This window comes from Zeugodacus cucurbitae, chromosome 2 (genome assembly GCF_028554725.1).
Source record: "Zeugodacus cucurbitae isolate PBARC_wt_2022May chromosome 2, idZeuCucr1.2, whole genome shotgun sequence".
Classification (NCBI taxonomy): domain Eukaryota; kingdom Metazoa; phylum Arthropoda; class Insecta; order Diptera; family Tephritidae; genus Zeugodacus; species Zeugodacus cucurbitae.
In genome coordinates, this window is record NC_071667.1 from 46,386,648 (window position 1) to 46,407,833 (window position 21,186).

General features: G+C 36.5%; 2 protein-coding genes across 2 annotated transcripts in view; both read right to left on the bottom strand.

Moving 5' to 3' along the window:
- The window catches only part of Pde6_1 (cGMP-specific 3',5'-cyclic phosphodiesterase), a 93,979-nt gene extending 83,655 nt beyond the window's left edge, over positions 1-10,324 (bottom strand). Inside the window, exon 1 of the mRNA XM_011184311.3 lies at positions 9,128-10,324. The gene's annotated coding sequence lies outside the window, so the exon portion shown is untranslated. The remainder of the gene's footprint in view (positions 1-9,127) is intronic.
- A 6,015-nt stretch (positions 10,325-16,339) lies between these two features.
- LOC105212380 (uncharacterized) lies at positions 16,340-19,598 on the bottom strand. Its single transcript, XM_011184310.3, has 4 exons — positions 19,440-19,598; positions 19,311-19,355; positions 19,153-19,241; positions 16,340-16,762 (listed from the first exon to the last, which is right to left on the bottom strand). Exons 1-4 carry the CDS (start codon positions 19,506-19,508, stop codon positions 16,492-16,494), a joined length of 474 nt encoding a protein of 157 aa, XP_011182612.1. The 5' UTR covers positions 19,509-19,598; the 3' UTR covers positions 16,340-16,491.
- Between the last annotated feature and the right edge of the window lie 1,588 nt (positions 19,599-21,186).

A 21,186-nucleotide genomic window follows, 5' to 3' on the forward strand; every position in this document is an offset into this window, starting at 1 on the left:
TGTAAACGAGAGTCACGCTTTATTAGTACCACGTTTGTTTTCTTGTGTATAGTTGCGTGTACATATGTATTACATAAGGAATTGTTCTGTTGTAGGCAGCTCCCAAAACCTTTACGCAGTAAAAGTAATTTTGAGGGCGCGTGGAACACGCGATACATATAAATGTGGATAGATATTCTCATTTACGCGCACAAAAGTGTATCGCTAATAGAGGGGAGCATATTATAACAACCTAAAGAGTTGAGAGGAATCGTAAAAGTATTTCTCCAACAATACAGACATTTGAGCTCACAAAAGTGGGCTGAATGAAGGTAAACACATGTTGGCCACATGTGTGCGTGTACCCTGTAAGATTTTCTCTTTTATTATTTTCAAGGTTATACAACCTTTTAGAATCCTATCAACTGTTTACGACTGCAACTACAGTTTTTCTAAGCCACACGTTTTCACCATTCGACTAACACACACAGATGCATGCAACCATTATGTTAGTAACATTGAACATAACACCAACTTGGCCACTTCACAAGTTTTAATAACATTGCCAGATAAAGAAGAGCATTCCTTGGTGCTTGTGGTTACGTAAATTTATTGGGTTCTATTATTATTTTTTATCGCATAGCTTGGCTCTGACGTTTTAAAAGCGTACACACGAAGAAACTTGACAATCTGCAATGATATTTTCAAACGCCCACTTGATGAGCTTAAGTTCTACTAGAATACCGTTAGACAACGAACCCAATGCATCAAAGTAGGGATTTTCTCGATAAAAATGCTACCTCTATATAAGTGTAGTGAGCTCTTACGTAACGGAAATATAACTTCCAGCCATCACCTTCTTCTTCATTCCGATGGATCATTCAGAAATAGAGACTTGAGGAAGTAAATTGACTCTGAATCATCTGATTTGTGGACATTCCACCGAGATTATCACCTGGTTGGTTGGTCCATGTATAGATTAGCCATATGTATTAGACAATTTATTTTACATGAAAATATTAAATCAAATAGGAAACGAGGTAAAGTCGCCCCCGAAGAGCAAAAGACATATTTCAAATAATTTTGATTTTATTGGATGTTACAGAGAAATTATGCAGAAGAAGTACGGAAATAATTTTTTATACTCTCGCAACAAAATTGCAAAGAAAGTATTATAGCTTTGTTTGGGTTTTTCAAAAATACGGTGGGCTTGATTCCGCATTAATCGGTTAATATACGAGGTATCTTAGCTAAATTAAGTGAGCGTATAGTCACTTATATTAGGGGGATGGGGTCATATGTAGAAGTTCACGCAAGTGAGGAAAGGTTCTGATTGCCATTCACTTGGGACTGGCCAGGGACGATTCTTTTGCATATGTCTCAAGCAGCTCACGACTTCCGGTTTTAGACCAAGTATCCCCTGGGTAGCTAACAGACATCCGTTTGGAGGCGAGCTAAAGTGAGAAGGCGAAGCCCGCTTCTGCGGTTGTGCGTAGGGCTTGGGACCCACCACATAAAAAAATCTCCCCAATGAAAACAAACACCGAGCCTCGGATGAGAAACCCCCCTTTTGAAGACGACCCCTGCAAACGTACTAAGGATCATGATTTGAGGGCATGCACCTGGAATGTCCGGACTCTTAATTGGGAAGGTGCCTCTGCCCAGCTGGTTGATGTCCTCATACAACTAAAGGCTGACATCACCGCCGTCCAAGAAGTGCGATGGACGGGACAAGGACGGAAGAAGGTGGGTCCTTGTCACATCTATTACAGCGGCCATATAAAGGAGCGCAAATTTTTTTTTTTTTTTTTCAATATTTCTTTATTTATTGAATCTGCTTTGTTTAAAGCCTAACAATAAGTATTAAAATCTTAAATCTATTTACAACTAAGTAAGCTCAAGAATGTGTTTGAGCTTTTTGGCAGAACGTTGCTCTTTAGTAGGCAGGTAGATCTCTTCTTTTTAAACGAGTTTGATTGGAATGTACCAAGGCGTTTGCCAATGGGTTTGGATGTTCACGAAGTTTAGAAATATATTTCTTTCTGCTGTCCTCTATTTCCTTCTTTACCATAGGAATATCAAGATCCTTATGGATATTTTCATTACGCATGTACCATGGTGAACCCGTTATTGTTCTAAGCATTTTAGATTGGAATCTCTGAATTATATCAATGTTGGTTGCACAGGTCGTACCCCACATTTGAATACCATACATCCAAATCGGTTTTATGATTGCATTGTATAACAGGACTTTGTTGTCTAGACTAAGTTTAGAATTTTTGTTTAGAAGCCAATTTAAATTTGCTGCTCTTAACTTCATGCAAGTTACTTTACTCGCTATATGTTTCCGCCACGTAAGCCTTCGATCCAGGTGAATCCCAAGATAAGTTACTTCATTCGCTTGGGGTATTAATACATTGTTTATTTTAATTGTCCGACATGTTTCTGGCCTTAGAGAAAATGTAACATGCTTGCATTTTTGCTCATTAATTTTTATACGCCAGTTGGCTAGCCATTCTTCGACACAAGTTAAGAGCTCCTCTAATACTCTTGATGCTCTAATGGGGCATTTGTTTCGGCTTACTATGGCTGTGTCATCCGCAAAAGTGGATGTCAATACGTTGTTAGCTATTGGAAGGTCTGCTGTATATATTATGTACAGAGTGGGGCCTAATACACTGCCCTGAGGTACACCGGCCCTTATTGCTCGTTCTTCTGATATAAAATCTGCTACTTTAACCGTAAATTTCCTATTTCTTAAATATGACTCCAATGTTTTATGCAATTCGTAAGGTAAAACGTTTTTGATTTTCCATAAAAGGCCTTCATGCCAGACCTTATCGAACGCCTGAGCTACATCGAGAAAAATAGCTGAACAGTACTCTCTGTGCTCGAATGCTTTCCTGATTTCGTTTGTAATTCTATTCACTTGCTCTACTGTGCCATGTTTAGCACGAAACCCGAATTGATGGGTTGGTATTATATTATTTTCGTGGAGGAAAGGAGACATTTTTGATAGTACTTTTTCGAATATTTTGGAAAGACATGGTAAGAGACTTATTGGTCTGTAGGAAGATGGTTGTGTTAAGTCTTTTCCAGGTTTATCTATCATGATGATCTGCGACTTTTTCCACGAAATTGGATAGTACCCGAAACCAAGAATTGCATTAAAGAGCAAAGAGAGCACTGATATAGCAATATTTGGCAACTCAGTTAACATTTTTGGAGTAATATTATCGTGTCCTGAAGACTTTTTCGGATTTAGCTCTTTTAGGATCTTGATAATTTCATAAGTAGACGTCCTAATAGACACGCTTGACTCGTTTGCAATATTGGGCAAAGTTGGCAACTTAAAGTTGTTTTTTGGTACATTGGGTTGAAATACCTTTTCAAGGTGATTTGCAAAGCAATTTGCCTTTTCCTCATTACTGCGCGCCCAATTACCATTCGACTGTCTTATAGGAATCTTGGAATCTACTGGAGGCTTAAAATACTTTTGGGCTTTCCAAAGGGAGTTTTTCTTGCTAGAATTTGGACACTGGTGCTTTATATAATTTTCAGTATTGTATTCTTCATCGCGTTTAAGTGCTTTTTTTAACTTACGGAGCGCAAATTTGGTGTTGGATTTGTGGTGGGAGAGAGACTACGTCGCCGAGTCCTGGTAGATGAACGTCTTGCCACAATCAGCATCGGAGGTTCTTCAACATATCGCTGATTTGCGCCCACGCCCCAACGGAAGAGAAGGACGATGTGACCAAAGATGCTTTCTATGAGCGCCTAGAATGCACCTATGAGCGCTGCCCCCGCCACGATGTCAAAATCGTGCTTGGCGATTTTAACGCCAGGGTGGGTAAAGAAGCTGTCTTTGGCACAACAGTCGGAAAATTCAGCCTCCATGACGAAACATCGCCAAACGGCCTGAGGCTGATCGACTTCGCTGGGGCCCGAAATATGGTTGTCTGTAGTACCAGATTCCAGCATAAAAAAAATCATCAAGCAACGTGGCTGTCCCCTGATCGAAACACGCGCAATCAAATCGATCACGTTGTGATAGACGGAAGACATGTCTCCAGTGTTTTCTCCTCGACATGCACTCCTGCTCTCTGAGAGCACTCATCAGCATCTCGATATAAGGGAGCTGTGGAACGGCATCTCAAACTCATTGCATACCGCTGCAGCCGAAACAATTGGTCTCCGGCAACGCCAAAAAAACAGTTGGTACGATGAGAATAAGGAGATGGCGAACCCGATTCCCCAATCGATGACGATGGAATAGATGTTCCATTACCCGACCATGAAGAAATTCGAATAGCAATTACCCGCTTGAAGAACAACAAAGAGGCGGGGGCCGATGGATTACCGGCCGAGCTATTCAAATACGGCGGCGAAGAACTGATAAGGTGCATGCATCAGCTTCTTTGTAGAATATGGTCGGAAGAAAACATGACTGACGATTGGAATCTTAGTGAGCTCTGCCCAATCCATAAGAAGGGAGACCCCACAATCTGCGCCAACTACCGTGGTATAAGTCTCCTCAATATCGCATATAAGGTTTTGTCGAGCGTATTGTGTGAAAGACTAAAGCCCACCTTCAACGAACTGATTGGACCTTATCAGTGTGGCTTTAGATCTGGAAAATCTACAATGGACCAGATATTCACCATGCGCCAAATCTTGGAAAAGACCCGAGAGAGAAGAATCGGTACTCACCATCTTTTCATCGATTTTAAAGCTGCCTTCGATAGCACGAAAAGGAGCTGCCTTTATGCCGCGATGTCTGAATTTGGTATCCCTGCAAAACTAATACGGCTATGTAAGCTGACGTTGAGCAATACCAAAAGCTCCGTCAGGATCGGGAAGGACCTCTCCGAGCCGTTCGATACCAAACGAGGCTTCAGACAGGGTGACTCACTATCGTGCGACTTCTTCAATCTATTGCTGGAAAAAATAATATGAGCTGCAGAACTAAATAGAGAGGGTACAATCTTCTACAAGAGTGTATACCAACACCAACAATGTCAGCCACGAAATCCAACGCAGAATCACTCTTGCCAACAGGTGCTACTTTGGACTGAGTAGGCAATTGAAAAGTAAAGTCCTCTCTCGGCGAACCAAAATCAAAGTCTACAAGTCGCTTATCATTCCCGTCCTGCTTTATGGTGCAGAAGCTTGGACGAAGTCAACATCAGATGAGACGACACTAGAAGTTTTCGAGAGGAAAATTTTGCGCAAGATTTATGGTCCTCAGAACATTGGAAACGGTGAATACCGCATACAATGGAAAGATGAGCTGTACGAGTTATACGACGGCATTGACATACTTCAGCGAATAAAACGGCAGCGGATACGCTGGCTAGGTCATGTTATCCGAATGGACCAAAACACTCCAGCTCTGAAAGTGTTCGATGCAGTACCCGCCGGATGAAGCCGAGGAAGGGGAAGGCCTCTACTCCGTTGGAGGGACCAGGTGGAGAGCGACCTGGTTACACTTGGAATCTCCAACTGGCGCCGAACTGCGAAGAAAAGAGAGGAGTGGCGCGCTCTCATCGATTCGGCTATAACCGGCTGAACGGTTCAACGCCAATCACATACATACTTATTGAATCTGGATAATATAAAATCGGCACTTGGGTCAAAGCTGGAATGTGAATAGAGGACTAGTTCGTAACGTAATTGCTTAAATTTATCTTTCTATTAAAAGCTGGAGGTCGAAGATATTTTCTAACTTACGTAAGTCGTTAAGAACTTTTGAGGTGCCAATTTCGTACGGCTACATTTAATTCTTGATAAAAATTTTGAATTCTGTATGAATTAACGTGTCAATTACAATATTTCCTATTTTTTTAATTTTAGAATGTTTAATAGCCTTATCACCACAATTCAACAATTAAATAATTAAGCAATTTCACAGCCCCATATATTTGACTTATGTGGCTACCAACGGTCTATAACGATTATTGCAACTACAATTGCAAACATGAATGGTTTTCCCATTCGCACATTTTCACAAATTTCAAAATAATATTTTCATTAAGCTAATTGTTGTGGCGAACAAGGCATTTCAATTCCTGCAAGCGAACACACGAGCACTGTTGCATGAGTCGTGTGTGTCCATGTGTTGCGTCTACTATTTTGTTTTTGTGAAGCAGGTTATTGTCTTCAGTTCTATATAAATTATACAATATATAGCGTTGAATTAGGCATTGTCCTGTTTTGCATTTGCACAAAAAGTGTCAGAAATAAAAGTTGTTTTTGGACAATGGAATTTATAATGAAAAGCTTACAAAACTACTGAATTACTTAGAATAAATGTACGTGGTGAGAATGAAAAAATATGAGTTGTAACCAAGATTAACGTGAATTAGTTAGAAATGTATGTTCCAATTTCGGATAGAATCTAAAATTTATTTCTGGATGACAGAGACTATGAATGGGGCAATAAATTTCATGCGGATCTGATGTTCGGAGTTCGGAACGTTTTATTGACAGTATTTAAACGTGTTGAAGCTGTCCATATAAAGAGAAGTTCATTTTGGGCCTTAAGAATTAAATGTAATATTCGAGTCAAGAGATGATGAGGTCAAATCTCTGAAAGTCTAAGCCAGGAAGATGTTTGTTTGGAAGTTGTTGAAATTTCTGAAATAATTTTTTGGATACATTTAGAAATTTTAACAATTTCGAATATAGCCATTATATGGAATAGCAAATGTTGTCAGCAAGTTTTACCGACATGATTTTCGGTGCAGCCATGCCCATCTATAAAGCTTTTAAGCTCACAAATGTCCTTTGCCATTCTGCTTACAACAAACAAATTTTCTATCTCAAAGTGTTATGTTACAAACATATGATAATTTTTTCTACAAAGTCATCAGCAAGGGCTCAAGCACTTTTCCCTTTGGTGCCCCCATAATTTTAATACCACATTTCTGAAATATTTGAATATAACACATTGGGATACATATATGTCTGTAGGTGTGACACTGGCTCTATGAGAAAACCGCATAGCGTAGTGGTGGCGTCCCGGCCAGCGTAACTGTTAGACAAGTAAAAGTGAGTAGCAAAACATACAAAATGGAAACGAAGCCAATGAAACGCCAAGTTCCGTAATACTAAAACGGCGCGCTAACGCCATGAAAACGACGAGAAAGAGAAATAATGAAAATCACGCTGTTGAAACGCTAAGTAGCAAAGGACATAAGCGCTCAGGATGACACGAATGGCAAGCGCGTTTTTTTTTACAGTTAAAAGGTGAAGAAGCAAAATAGGGGGAGGTATTACGAATTCGGTTGAAAGTTAATTACAGTTTGAATTGCAACACGGAAATGTAGGAGTTTATGACTTTATTGGTATTTCCCTAGATAATTGTGTAGGTTTGTTTATTGCTTCGTTGTTGGATAACACAGCATTCAGTCCGTGCGCTACCAAAAATGGCACGAACTAAAAGTTGCAAGAAACATTGTACACGTGGGAGTACAAAGACATAGAAGAATTAATATCTGGAATTAATTGAAAATATAATACCAAGTGCAACCAGGACACTCTTCATCTGATATTTTCGAATTGGAAGTCTTTCTCTTTCTCTGCTTCCACCAGCGGGTATTGCATCTAACACTTTTAAAGCTAGAGTACTTTTATCCATTCGGACAACATGACCTAGCCAGCGTAGCCGCTATCTTTATATTCGTTGATCTATGTCAATGTTATAACTCCTACAGCTCATCATTCCATCGCCGTTTCTCTACAACAGCTCCTATTTGGTCTTGGTTCGTCGAGAAAAAGCTTTACTTTTCAATTGTCTACTCAGTCCAAAAAACCACCCGTTGGCAAGTGTGATTCTGCGTTGTTGTTCATGCTAGTTCCAAGATAGATGAAATTATCTACAACTTCAAAATTATAACTGCCAACAGTGACGTGAGAGCCAAGTCTCGAATGCGCTGACTGATTCCTAGATGACAGGAGATATTTCGTCTTGTCCTCATTCACAAACAAATTCATTTCGCTTCCTTTCCAGTCTGGAAAAAGCAGAACTAACGGAAGAATATCATCGACGTAAACACACTCTTATAGAAGATTGTACGTTCTCTATTTAGCACTGCTGCTCGTATTATTTTCTCCAGCAATAGATTGAAGAAGTCGCACGATAGTGAATCACCTTATCTGAAACCTTGTTTGGTATCGATCGACTCTTTGACGTCCTTCCCTATCCTGGCGAAGCTTTTGGTGTTACTCATCTTAAGTTTACACAGCCGTATAAGTTTCGCAGAATTACCAAATGTATGTATCGATCCACTTTTCGCGGGTTTTTTCCAAGATTTGATGCATGGTGAATATCTAGTAGATGATGGATTTCCAGGTCTAAAGCCATGATACATGCACCTTATCAGTTCTTCACCGCCGGCTCCTTGGTATCTACATGAGAATGCTACAGTCTTGGAACCTTCTGTAGGACGCCTCATCTTTTCATAAAATTTTCGAGCAATACAGATATCGGCCAGCTTTTCAAGCTCTTCTTACTCATGCATTACGGCATTTTTCTTTTTTACTTCTGCAAATGAGTATAACTTCCATTTTCAGCTATCCCAGCCCAGTATGTGTTGTGGTCGATCACAAGGCGAGGTGGACAGTCTGTTGATTATCCAGTGCGTAAAGCCGATCTTCATAGTACCACCTCATACGAGCTCTTGAATTAATTGCTCCTTAATAATAGTATTTAGGATAGCTGATCAGAAATGATATCACGGAAGGGTACAACCTGAAAGGTTTGAACTAAAAACTAATATCTGAGGAAATATTCAAACTATCGCCAACAATTATTTATGTATATTGGAAAATAATAGAAAGGCACACATATTAGCTCGTGTAAGACTCGTCGGTCTGTTTATAGACTCGTCTTACAAAAAGACTCTATGAACAAACTAACCAAATGATAGCTAAACATGCCTTGCGCAAATGAATACAAATAGAACTGTGAAATCTTCCCTAAATGATTTTTTATTAATGTTTATGGAACCTTTCTTTAATTCAGTTGGATGATTACTCAAATTACCTGCAGTCCTTACATATTTACTATATTTATAAAGGTGCTAAATACTATAAGTAAATAATTTTATCTGATAATAATTATTAAAATGACGTATATGAAAATTACCTTGATCACATTACAGTTTATTATTTTAGCTCTATTACGAAATATTAATTTTTTTTTAAATTGTTTACACTTTAACAAGTACAAATACCACAAATATTAATAAAGAGATTAAGAGTAGATTTATTGTGTTTGGCTTTAGAAAATATTTTCAAATTTCTTAAGCTTTTGCGATCAGTTTTGTTTAGTTGCCTCTTTTGAAATTTTTTGTTTGCGCTCTTCCGATGGTGAATTCACTGCCAATTCCCTGTTTATTTTCACACCGATTTCATTTGTTTTCTTTTAAACACTCGCTCCTGTTTCGACACATTAACGCTACACTTCTTCAATTATTTATTTACTTTGTTTTATTGCTGTCAACATTGGCTTATGCACAAACACACCTACGCACATACAAATATTGAAGTGTGTGTGTATGGGAGAGTGAGTAGCTGTTGTCGACAAGCGCTGCACTTGTTATTCTTAATAGTATTATTATTTGTTTTTGTTTTGCTTTACATTTTTCATTTTGTTTCACTTGCCGCTGATAACGCGTGCAATGTGTTTTTCGCCTTTTTGTTGTTGCCCTGCTGCTATCGCCACCCAGCTGTATTTTCAATGAATTAAAAGCACTAGCGCCTAATATATTTATTTATTAGTTGTTTGTTGCTTTGCTGTTTTTGTTTTGCTCATTTTCTCTCGCTGTCGCACAGTCAATAAGATAGACTCACTTCACTCACTCAATTCGCCCGAGCGGTAGTCCGTCCGTCAGACTGGCTGTCGTTCTATCTGTCAACCAGCAAGTCACTATTAAGTCTGGTAATCGGTCATTCAGTTACACAGTGCGTAAGTCTGTCGTTCATACACAAAGCGTTCTCATTGGCTTCTCGCTCATTTGTAATGTGTTGTGTGTGCAGCAAGAAAAAACATATTCAACGCTGCAGCACAGATTCTGCAAAAAAAGAGTGTTCAACTCGAATTATTTATAGATTATTTTATTCACAAATTAGTTAGTAATGCAATATTCACTTGCACTCATTCACAATACTTTCGTTATGTTCTAGCGCTTATTAATACTATTGGTTTTTGTAGTAATTAACTTCTATATTTTGATTATGCAAAGATTTTCTCTCTAAAACATTCACCGGCGGCCAACTCACATCCGCTGTTCAATTTCCGGTGCACAACATTTTCAGGCGACGGCAACTTTTACACTGAATTTGCTCGCTCACGGCCACGCTGCTCTGCTTGTGTTTGTGTTGTTTCAGCCTTACCTTCTTTTTCAGCGACACTGTTACAATTTCATTTTCGTGCTCATTATGCGCTCGTGAGCTATACAGTTTGTTAGAATCGTGCGTGCGTCCCCAATACATGTTAATATGTAAGCTTTAAGGCGCTCTCAAACACTTGTATTTACTTACTCTCTTTCAAATCGGTGGGCTCGCAGAGTCATGCATCCCCGGGGTGCGCGTTTTCGGCATTGCCATTGTGTTGTTTGGAGAATATGCGGGATTAGTGAATGTACATGAATTTAAGGAAAATATCCCATAAGGTTTTCTGCAAATGGTTCGGTCAGTTTTACTTTAAAATTATAAATGTATTTATCTTTTTTTAAGTAAGGAAGTGATTTTATTAAAATTTTGCACACATCTTTGAAGAAACTAATTTTTTTGAGTTAAAAATTTGTTTTTTTTTGGTCAAATTCAGTCAAAATTTCAAATTTTAATATTTTCTTTTTTCCTTCGTTCAATAACGTGGTGTGTCCTTGTACTACAGAAATATTTTTGGTTTTTTGATTTTAAATGAACCAATGAATTGTTGTGCTATCCATGGCAAGTACATTTCTTTTTAGAAAGAAGATGAAGTAGCTAAGGATGGGTTGTCGGGATTAAAAAAAATCACTGAATTGTTTAAATAAGTATCTTTGATAAGTTGAATTGTTTAAATAAAATATATGGCTGTATATATTACAAAAAAAACATAGAAAAAATGCCATTTTTTCATCTAGAACAATGAGAACAATGTCCTAAAATAAATATATTTACAGTAATCCGCGCTTAAGCTCCACTGCTAAAGATGTAACACTTTTGAGTCACTAAATCGGGAAAGGCACTTAAATTAATTCCGCTTAAGTGCCTCGAGGTACTTACCATTCTTTTTCTTAAATACTTCGATCTACTATCTTTTCTTTTAGAATGAAAATCACATTTATTTTTATTATTTATTAACAAAAATACTTATTAATTACAATAAATATGGAAAGGTACTTTAAAGAGGAAGATTGCAAACTATTTTTTATTTGTGGCTTAAATATTACAGGCATTTAAACGGAGGCCCTTAACGGGGAATTTTATATGTTAATTTAGAGAAAAAACAACGATGCCGCAAAATATTGGCACGTAAGCGGGAAAGGCACTTAAACGGGAGGCACTTAAGCGGAGATCACTGTATGTGTATGTTTTGCCAGGGAGATCCTTATACTAACACTGTTTAAGTACTCCATAGTTAAGGATCTTAATTTCGAAATTTGTGGCAACCTTGTTTTGTTTATATTACTATCATCATACTCAATTAACACCCCTTTACTTAATGCTCAGGCTCTTACTCTGAGAGGTTAACTGTGAAGACACGCATATACATACGAGTAAACTCAAGAGTGTAATCCAAACAGTGATAAACGTTCTTTGCGAAATCAGCTGTTTGTAAGACAGTGGCGCTTTAACTAAAATTATGGGTTTCAAAACTAAATTTAAAATGTAAAAAATGTTTCCTAATAATTTAATTATGTTTGCGTGGAAAGAAAGCCTGTCTCTATTTATGAAAAAATATTTTAATGAAATAAACAAAAAAAATAATTGGGGATAATTTAAAAATATCGATTTACAATTTACGATATCAAATTTCCGATTAAATTCGAAGTGCCCTAACTCGATTCACCATAATCCACAAAAAAATTCGAGTTACAGAAATTTCATAAAAACATGCAATTTTTCAAAAAGCTGTAAAATTTAGATTTATACACAGTTTTATTTATTTACTTCGCATACATTTTTGTGTACATTCGTTAAAACATGTGTTCTGTAATTTTGTTTGTTGCAGTTGCTCTCTTCAGGAGTTTGAGTTAGGCAAGGAAATTTTTATGAAATTTGCCTTCTGAACCCTATTGCCAATTCAAAAGTTCGAGTTATGGAATATATTACTTTTAAATATAACTGTCGTTTTTGCTATATAATTATTATTAAAAAATCAAAAAACTTTTTTTCTTAATTCTCGAACGAAATATTTCTAGTTTTCTCATGTTGTCAGATATTGATATAAATATACATGAAGTTCAAATTTTTGCTAATGTAGTATTGAAAAGAAAAAATAAATGTACGATTATTCGCACTTTAAGTTTTAAAACACTTCCAACAAAATTAACAGAAAGAGCTAAAAAATTAATGTTATGTAAACACTCTCTCTTGCGTTCTGAGCGTTATTGTTTTATACGCACTGCGTATTACTTTTGTTAATAAACGAAAACCCACATAGATAACTTGTGATAACAACTACAACTGCAACATTTCTACGAGTTCCAACAACACACGAATATTAATTCAACTACAACAAATGTTAACAACAGCAATGGATCCAATTGTGAGCAATCGTGAATTGCTCTCATGCCAAACATTTGTATGTGGTGTAGTCTGTCTACACATTCGTAGCTATGTGAGTGCGCACATTCAAAAGTTTGTTTGTTTGCTTGTGCGGCGATTTGTTTACGAGCACCAATATTACTAGTTAAATATGGGGGAAGGTCATCAGCATGTGCGCCCAAAACACGTTTACTGGCGCATACGTGCCAATGTCTGAGTGGGCATTGGTGGGAGTGTAGGGGAGAGCTTTTATTAGGCTGTATTTGAAAGCAAATCTTAACAGTTTTCTGACTCAAAAGCTCAACTTTTATTAGGCTGTATTTGAAAGCAAATCTTAACAGTTTTCTGACTCAAAAGCTCAACAGAATATATGCAAAAAGCTAATGGTTTATGTATCTGCTAAATGTATCGACAAAATGCTTCGAACCTTACAATTAACCAAGCTTAACGTCAACTTCGAAATGCTAGTCACAAGAACGAGGAAAATAATTTTTAGATGAAGCGAAATAAGAACAATTATGGAAGGGCTAAGTTCGGTTGTGACCGAACAGTTTATACTTTCGCAATTTATTTATTTAATTTTATTAAGATAACAAACAATTTGACCCACATATTCGTCATATATATTGTAAATATAAAGTCAATTGAAAGTTGGAAACCCTAATACTAGGTTAGACGTACCGAGGTCCTGATCCTTGAATACCTATGGTCCGATTTCGGCGATTTTTAGAAAGGGGCTATCACCATATAAATGCAGTATTTACACAAAGTTCTGTTCCGATATCTTCTATCTATCTTACTTTACATATTGTACAGTAAACTATTCAGATCGACTTCAAAGTTCTGGTATATAAGAAGTAGGCGTGGTTGTGAACCGATTTGGCCTTTTTTCACAACATATCATTGAGATGCAAGGAAAATATTACAAACTAAATTTCATTGATATTGGTCGAGTAATTTCGGAGATATAGTTTTTGACCCATAAGTGGGCGGAGCCACATCCATTTAAGTGCAGCTCTCAACCAAACCTTTGTATCGGAGGAGGGAGTGATTATAATCCGATTTCCTGCTTTTTTGGACTGTATAAGGTAGTACCTAAAAGAAACGATTCAAGCTTAAGTAGTTTACGGGATATGTACAAAAATCTTAGTAGAGGGCGGGGCCATGCCCACTTCTTGGAAATTTTTTAGAAAAAATTTCCGTTATATTAGATGACGTTTAGGCACGATTTTTTCTCCAACAGTGAACAAAAAAATTTAAAAAAATTAGTAAAGGAAAAAAGATAGAGAGTGGTGGTCCAAAATTTAAAAACTAAACTTTTATAAAGCAAAATCTTACCGAGATATAGGGAAAATTGTCAATTTATCTTGTGAGAGTGTGCAAAATATTGTACGAAAGTATAAAACGCTCAAATCCATTGAAGACATGCCAAAAGCTTTCTAGTTCTTTCTTGGCGAGTTAGTTAGTTTCATCATCAAGGAAGTGACAAAAAATCCCAAAATAAGTGCTAAAAAGATAGCTGATAGCATCGCAGTAACATGGCAAAAGTGTTAACCCAAAAACTATAGCACGAGTTTACCGGGAAAATAGCTTTCGAAGCAGAGTTCCGCACTAAAAATATGAGAGATTTTTGAGGAAACTTTGATTTTATGAGAAAATTAAGCAATTTGGACTTGAATTTGCGAACAAATACAAATATATGGATGAAAACTTTTGGAGAAGAGTCCTGATTACAGATGGATCCAAACTGAAAATATTCGGAAACGATGACCATATAAAAATGTGGCGTAAAGCTGGAACAGCATACCAAACCCAAACTTTAATATCAACCGTTAAGCATGGTGGAGGTAGCTTTAGTGAAATATCTAAGGGTTATCGATGGTATAATGGGCAAATATTTTTATACTCTCGCAACAAATGTTGCTAAAGAGAGTATTATAGTTTTGTTCACATAACGGTTGTTTGTAACACCCAAAACTAAACGAGTAAGATATAGGGTTATATATACCAAAGTGATCAGGGTGAAGAGTGGAGTCCAAATTCGAATGTCTGTCTGTCCATCCGTCCGTCCGTCCGTCCGTCTGTGCAAGCTGTAACTTGAGTAAAAATTAAGATATCTTGATGAAACTTAGCACACTTATTTCTTGGCACCATAGGAAGGTTGCTTTCGAAAATGAGCAAAATCGGACCACTGCCACGCCCACAAAATGGCGAAAACCGAAAACACATAAAGTGCCATAACTAAGCCATAAATAAAGCTATGGAAATAAAATTTGGTATGAAGGATCGCACTGTGAAGGGGCATATTTGGATGTAATTTTTTTGGGAAAGTGGGCGTGGCCCCGCCCCCTACTAAGTTTTTTGTACATATCTCGCAAACCAATAGAGCTATATAAACCAAACTTTCTGCAGCCAGTTTTTTTAGCCACTTCCTAATACAATCCAAAAATGAAAGAAATCGGATCATAACCACGCCCACCTCCCATACAAAAGTTAGGTTGAAAATTACTAAAAGTGGATTCACTCACTAACGAAAAACGTCAGAAACACTAAATTTCACATAAGAAATGGCAGATGGAAGCCGCACTCAGATTTTTTTACAAAATGGAAAATGGGCATGGCGTCGCCCACTTATGGGTCAAAAACCATATCTCAGGAACTACTCGACCGATTTCAATGAAACTTGGTTTGGTTATACATTATTATATATATATATTATTATATTATATATATATACGTAACAATGAATTTCTTTTGCATTCCATTATTGATTAATTATCTATTATAAATAAAATTTGTGTTAAAACACTTAATTAAAAAAAATAAATAAATTGTATGGGTGTATTTCGTCTTTGACTGTATATAGTATAAAACCCACCACAGTGTAGATAGGTAGGTAAAGTGGTAGGTATGTCGTACGACACCCTTATGCCATTAGGAGGCCCATTGTGACTCCTCCGGGACTAGAATCCACTCACACTACCTCCTCTCTGAACCATCCTGACCGACCGTTGTCTTCCTTTTCCTATGCGAATTCTTGCATTGAAGATATTCTACTGTCTCTCCCTCTTATACATCTTGGCAGCTTCTGCAATAGTCATTGTATAGTGTCCCCAGTCTACTGGCAGACCTGTCAATCAAACTGTCCCCTGTTAACACTCCTACTAACTTAAGTACTTCATAAGTAATTTCATTTAGATATCAATAAACTGCATGTGCGACCCTTATTCACGTTTCTCTGCTTGTTGAGTAAGTCAGGGATGTTTCCACAGAGACTCGGCTCTGTCTATGACGTATTTGTCGGTTAGATATCTACAACTGGCCAGAGGCATGTATATTTCTTCTTTATCGGGATTTATTCGTATGGTCTAGTTATGTCTAGTTCATCCGCTTCACAGTTTCCTAGAATGTCACTGTGTCCTGGGACCCACTGAGGTTTTCGTATTCGGTATCTGGGAGCTTGTAGTTCAAAACTCGGCACCCATCCAATACAGTATTTGTACAAAGTTTTATACCTATCTATTATTATGGCATTTTTACATAGACTCACATCGACATCTTTGATATGATCCTAGCTATTTCAAACAGAAATATGTAGACATCATTTCTTCTAAATGTCTCTATTTATTAATATTTAAATATATGCCATTATTAAATTGAATAAAGTAATATAATTAGTGATTCACCTGATTTAACTATTTCATAATACTGCTAATGTAATAAATGTGTAAACTAAATTCAAAGCGAAGTTATTTATTTGGTTTTCTCTTCTTCGTTTTCTTCGTGTGATTTTGTTTGCTCCTCAGCATCTTCGCAAACTGTTAAGTCTTCAAGCTTTAAGAGTGGTCGAGGCGTTACGACCAGAAATGTATTACACACTGTACTTATCGTCTCACATGCATTTGGAGTATGTACCACTATAAATACACAATTTTGTATCACATCGCTCGGAGTATTGTCCACGTAATGAAAGACAATGTGAAATTCTTCAGTACCACCCGACGATATACGCTTGCCACGAACCCTGTAAACACAATAAACATTATATAAAAGAACGTACAATATTAATGTGAATATAAAATCATATTATATATTGCTCGAAAACTAGGTACCATCTACAGTATATCCTCATCATTTCTTAACATTTGCTAAACATTTACTAAACATTTGTCACAATAATGTTGTTTAAAAGTAGAACATCCTCTTTAAAACTTTTCAAATAAATTTGTAACTAAGGCTTTGACAACATTTTGTATGTATGTGATTGGCGTTGAACCGTTTAGCCGGTAATAGCCGAATCGATGAAAACGCGCCCCTCCTCTCTTTCCTTTGCAGTTCGGCGGCAGTTGGAGATTCCAAGTATAACCAGGTCGCTCTCCTCCTGGTCCCTCCAACGGAGCGGAGACCTTCCCTTCCATCGTCTGCGGTATTCGCCGTTGCCAATGTTCTGAGGACCATAAATCCTGCGCAAAAATTTCTCGAAAACTCATAGTGTCGTCTCATCTGATGTTGACATCGTCCAAGCTTCTGCACCATAAAGCAAGACGGGAATGACAACATTTTAGTTGTTTTTTTATTATGTTGTAAATTATTTCAAATTCCAACTCCACGTAAAATTTAGATATATGGGAAGTTGGTCATAAGAATTTTCGAACTTCTACATCGACTTTTAGGTAATATTTCAGAGCAAAGATGGGGACGATATATCGCCAAAATCCTTGGACAGGTAAAGTGTTACAATGACTGTGTGCACATGGGTCTGTTTTGACTGGAGAACTCTGCGATTATGGCAGTTCGGTATGGTCAGTATAGCCAAGAATAAATTACGGAGTTGTATAATATTTTCGTCTTCCGGTATGTCTAATTATTTCAAAACCTCTTCTTGATGTTTATATTCAAAACATTATTTCGAAGTTAAGTCGGGTGGACAGTTGAGGTAGATGATTTCAAGAATTCCAAGTTTGAGGACCAGAGTTCGCATGGATATCCTAAATTCTTTCAGTTAAGTATTTGTCGTCAAGTCGCTAGTGTTGAAAGGAAGAGCTAATTTCGTCGGAATATTATAAACTGACACTATCTTAATAGAGGACTATTTATTAAATGTAATAGGTAGTGTCCCACCGATACCCAATTTTTGGCCGATACCGACGCCGATTAATCGGTCGGATTCTAGTAAATTGATTAAATTGTTTTCGGATATTAATGTATCACATAAAGATTGTTTGTAACATCTAAAACTAAAAGAGTTAGATATAAAGTTATATATACCAAAATGATCAGGGTGACGATAGATGACGGTTAGAAGGGCATCTCTGGTTCAAAAAATGTCGAAGAGAACATGGTCCCGGTCCACTGTTTTTTGCATATTTCTCACAAATCAGTAAAGCTGTATTTTCTTTAATCACTTCGTCATTTTTATTCACTTGACAATATATGTATATATCAAGAACCAATGAAGATATTTCAATAAAACTTCGCACAACTACTGCAAAATTTGTCGAAATCGGACTACAACTTTTCAAGGTATTCAAAGCTATTTCAAGGTATGCAGAGATTGTGACTATTTTGTTGTCGTAAATATTTGTATGAAAATCTTAAATATGTTCAATAGAAATTCGGAGGTGATCTTCTCCTTGTAATATAATGCCTCAATGCCAAATATGAATAAGATGGGTTCATGACTTCCCCTAGCTCCCATATAGATTTTCTAAACTTCCGGTAGGCCGTATTAACCGATATATGTAAGATATTTTAGCAAAAATAAGTAATTTTATATCTTCGATATACTGTAACTTGGTGGCGAAAATTGGTCCAAGAATTATCCCATACCTTATATATTATATACATATGTATATTGATTTTCGTTATTCTTGTGGATCTTATGCCGCATAAATGAGTCAAAATAAAATTGTAGAGGGCCAAAAAAATTCAACTTTGCTTTATGTTTTGAAAGCTTGAAACTAATAAATAACTGTGGTTTAGTTTTGTAATCTAACTGCAAAGAAAGATTCGAGTCTGTAAATAAAGCTTCTTACTTTTTAAACAATATCTGTCGAATCGATCAAGAAAACATTCATTAACATTATATAGAAATAAAATTAACTCAAATATATCGAATGTATGGCTCTCTTATGTTCAAATCATAAAATAATCGGACGAACAGACAGACATCCGGATTTCAACTCGTCACCCTGATCACTTTACTTTACATAACTCTATATCTATTGGTTTTTAGATGTTTCAGACAACCGTTATGTAAACAAAACTATTATACTCTCTGCAACATGTTTTGGGCCTATTGGTCAATTGGGCCAATTGGTTATTTCAAAGAATTTTCAGTTCATATTTTATATATTGTATAGACTTTTTTAATATCATCTCATACGCACTTTCACAAATTTCTTTTTTACTTACGCCAATGGCTCGCCGGTGATTTTCATGCCAACTTCTTCATATTTACTCATCACATAATCCAGAATTTCTTTGGCGTCCTCCTCTTCTAACTTAAAAGCAAATTGGATAATTATTGTAGTTTATTTCTCTCCCCTTTAAAGTCAACAAATAAAACTCACGTTCGTTAGACAAGTTGGCGGCTCTGTCGCCAAACACAAGCCATTCTACCAAAACAAACAATTGAAGGCATTTTAGAAACAAAATCAATTCATGGACTATAAAATTTCGCTTGAGTTCATTATACTCACAACTTTTATGACACATAAATTTAATAGCAATAATTTTACACACACGAAATGCACAAAAATTTTGCACATTTTGTTTAAATGTTGGAGAATTTTTATTTGAGAGTTGTGTCTACTTCGGACCAAAAATTCTAACTAAATTTGCACCCACTCGAAATTCAGCAAACGTTTTCAATTCAACGGTGAGGTGAGAAGAACCAGTTGAGTTATTGCTGACGTGATTGTTTCGAACACTTTGTTGCTGTTGTAATGCTAATTTTATTCTACATAATCTAATTTTATTACACGCTACGATCAACATTGTAGGCAATAAGTACAAAACCTGTTGATATGCTTTTTTAATGGAGATCTTGTAAATGATCTAATATATAAGCAACATTTCATATTTACATTTTTAATTAACTGCAGATACTCGAATATTCGAATGTAATCAGCAAAGGTTTAAAATAACGGTGAAGTACTGATACGGATATTTCTATGACAAACTGAATCAAAAATACATACATTTTTGTACATCCATAGAAGGTGATCCAACATAATTTGGACCACAAAAACATTTATTTCGCTTGCATCAAGAACATCCAAAACGGCGAATTTCCAAACGGAAATCAAACAATTTTCATATTTCCGTACACATAAACTTTAGTTGTGTAACAAACAATCCCGCAAGTGATAAAAATCTGATGTCTTTGTCATATGTTCTACACAATTTTGGAATTTCGGTTTCGATAAAGTATTCCTTTGTTTTTGGTACATTTAAATTTATTATTAGGATAATCTTAAAAAAGCAAGTATTTTAAAGCTGCTTTTCAAGTATGTACCACTTTTCAGCAAAGCACCTTCTGATAGACGACATTTTTCGATGATGGTCTTCATGGGAAAAACATGGATTTTCTAGATTCAGACCACAAACTTTCAAGGATTAGTCTTGTGATTTGTTAATGGTCATAGTGAATGCTAAACGAAATAGAAAAGTCTTTTAAACTAAAACGGCATAACGGTTGGGATCATCGGGATTCTCGGAATGTGAACTTCCTCACCTTTAAATTTCCTTTGAGTATCATCGCGTAGATCACATTGTTCAACAATTTTCATTTTTTTCTTGGTTTAAGTTTCGAAGCATGATTACTACGGAGTCAATCTTTAGAATTTCAAATTTCTTGGTTTAAGTTTCGAAGCATGATTACTACGGAGTCAATCTTTAGACGTAAATTGTTCGGTAGTAAGCAAGGCACATCCAAGGGGTTCAAAAATTCAATTGGATAGTTGGTGGCTTCATTTGTGTTTATTACATAGTCAATAGATTTTAATCAATGCTTGGTACACTGCTGATGTCATTCCGAATTCCGCCATTGCGGACTTATTTTTCAAGTTAATACATTTTTCACTTAGAATTTTAATTAATAATTAAGCACTAGCCTTGACCTCAGCTCTTTGTTTAGGTTTTATTGTTTTGTACTGCCGTGCAATTTGTCAGTTTTTCTTTCGTTTTTTGTTTTGCTCGCGTGTTTGGGGGTCGTGAGTGCGTCAGTCAACAGGAAATTAAAACCCAAAAAAGCTAACTGTAAACGAATGGCGTAATATTGTCTTCTATCATTCTTGAATCGCACCGAAACTCTTCTTGATTCAAAATACTACTTCATAAATTTACTTATGTATGTGTTACGAAACTAATCGATTTATTGATCCAGCCGAGTCGTTTCACGCGCTATCCCGCTTTGCTCTTGTGACCACAATATTTTAAATTCTA

Bases quoted from the DNA above. Each gene is read 5' to 3' on its own strand.
- LOC105212380 (XM_011184310.3), bottom strand. From the start codon at position 19,508: ATGTGCAAAATTTTTGTGCATTTCGTGTGTGTAAAATTATTGCTATTA. The intron at 19,356-19,439 runs GTGAGTATAATG...TTGTTTTGGTAG, and splicing joins ATTTATGTGTCATAAAAGTT to AATGGCTTGTGTTTGGCGAC. The intron at 19,242-19,310 runs GTGAGTTTTATT...TTTGCTTTTAAG, and splicing joins CGCCAACTTGTCTAACGAAC to TTAGAAGAGGAGGACGCCAA.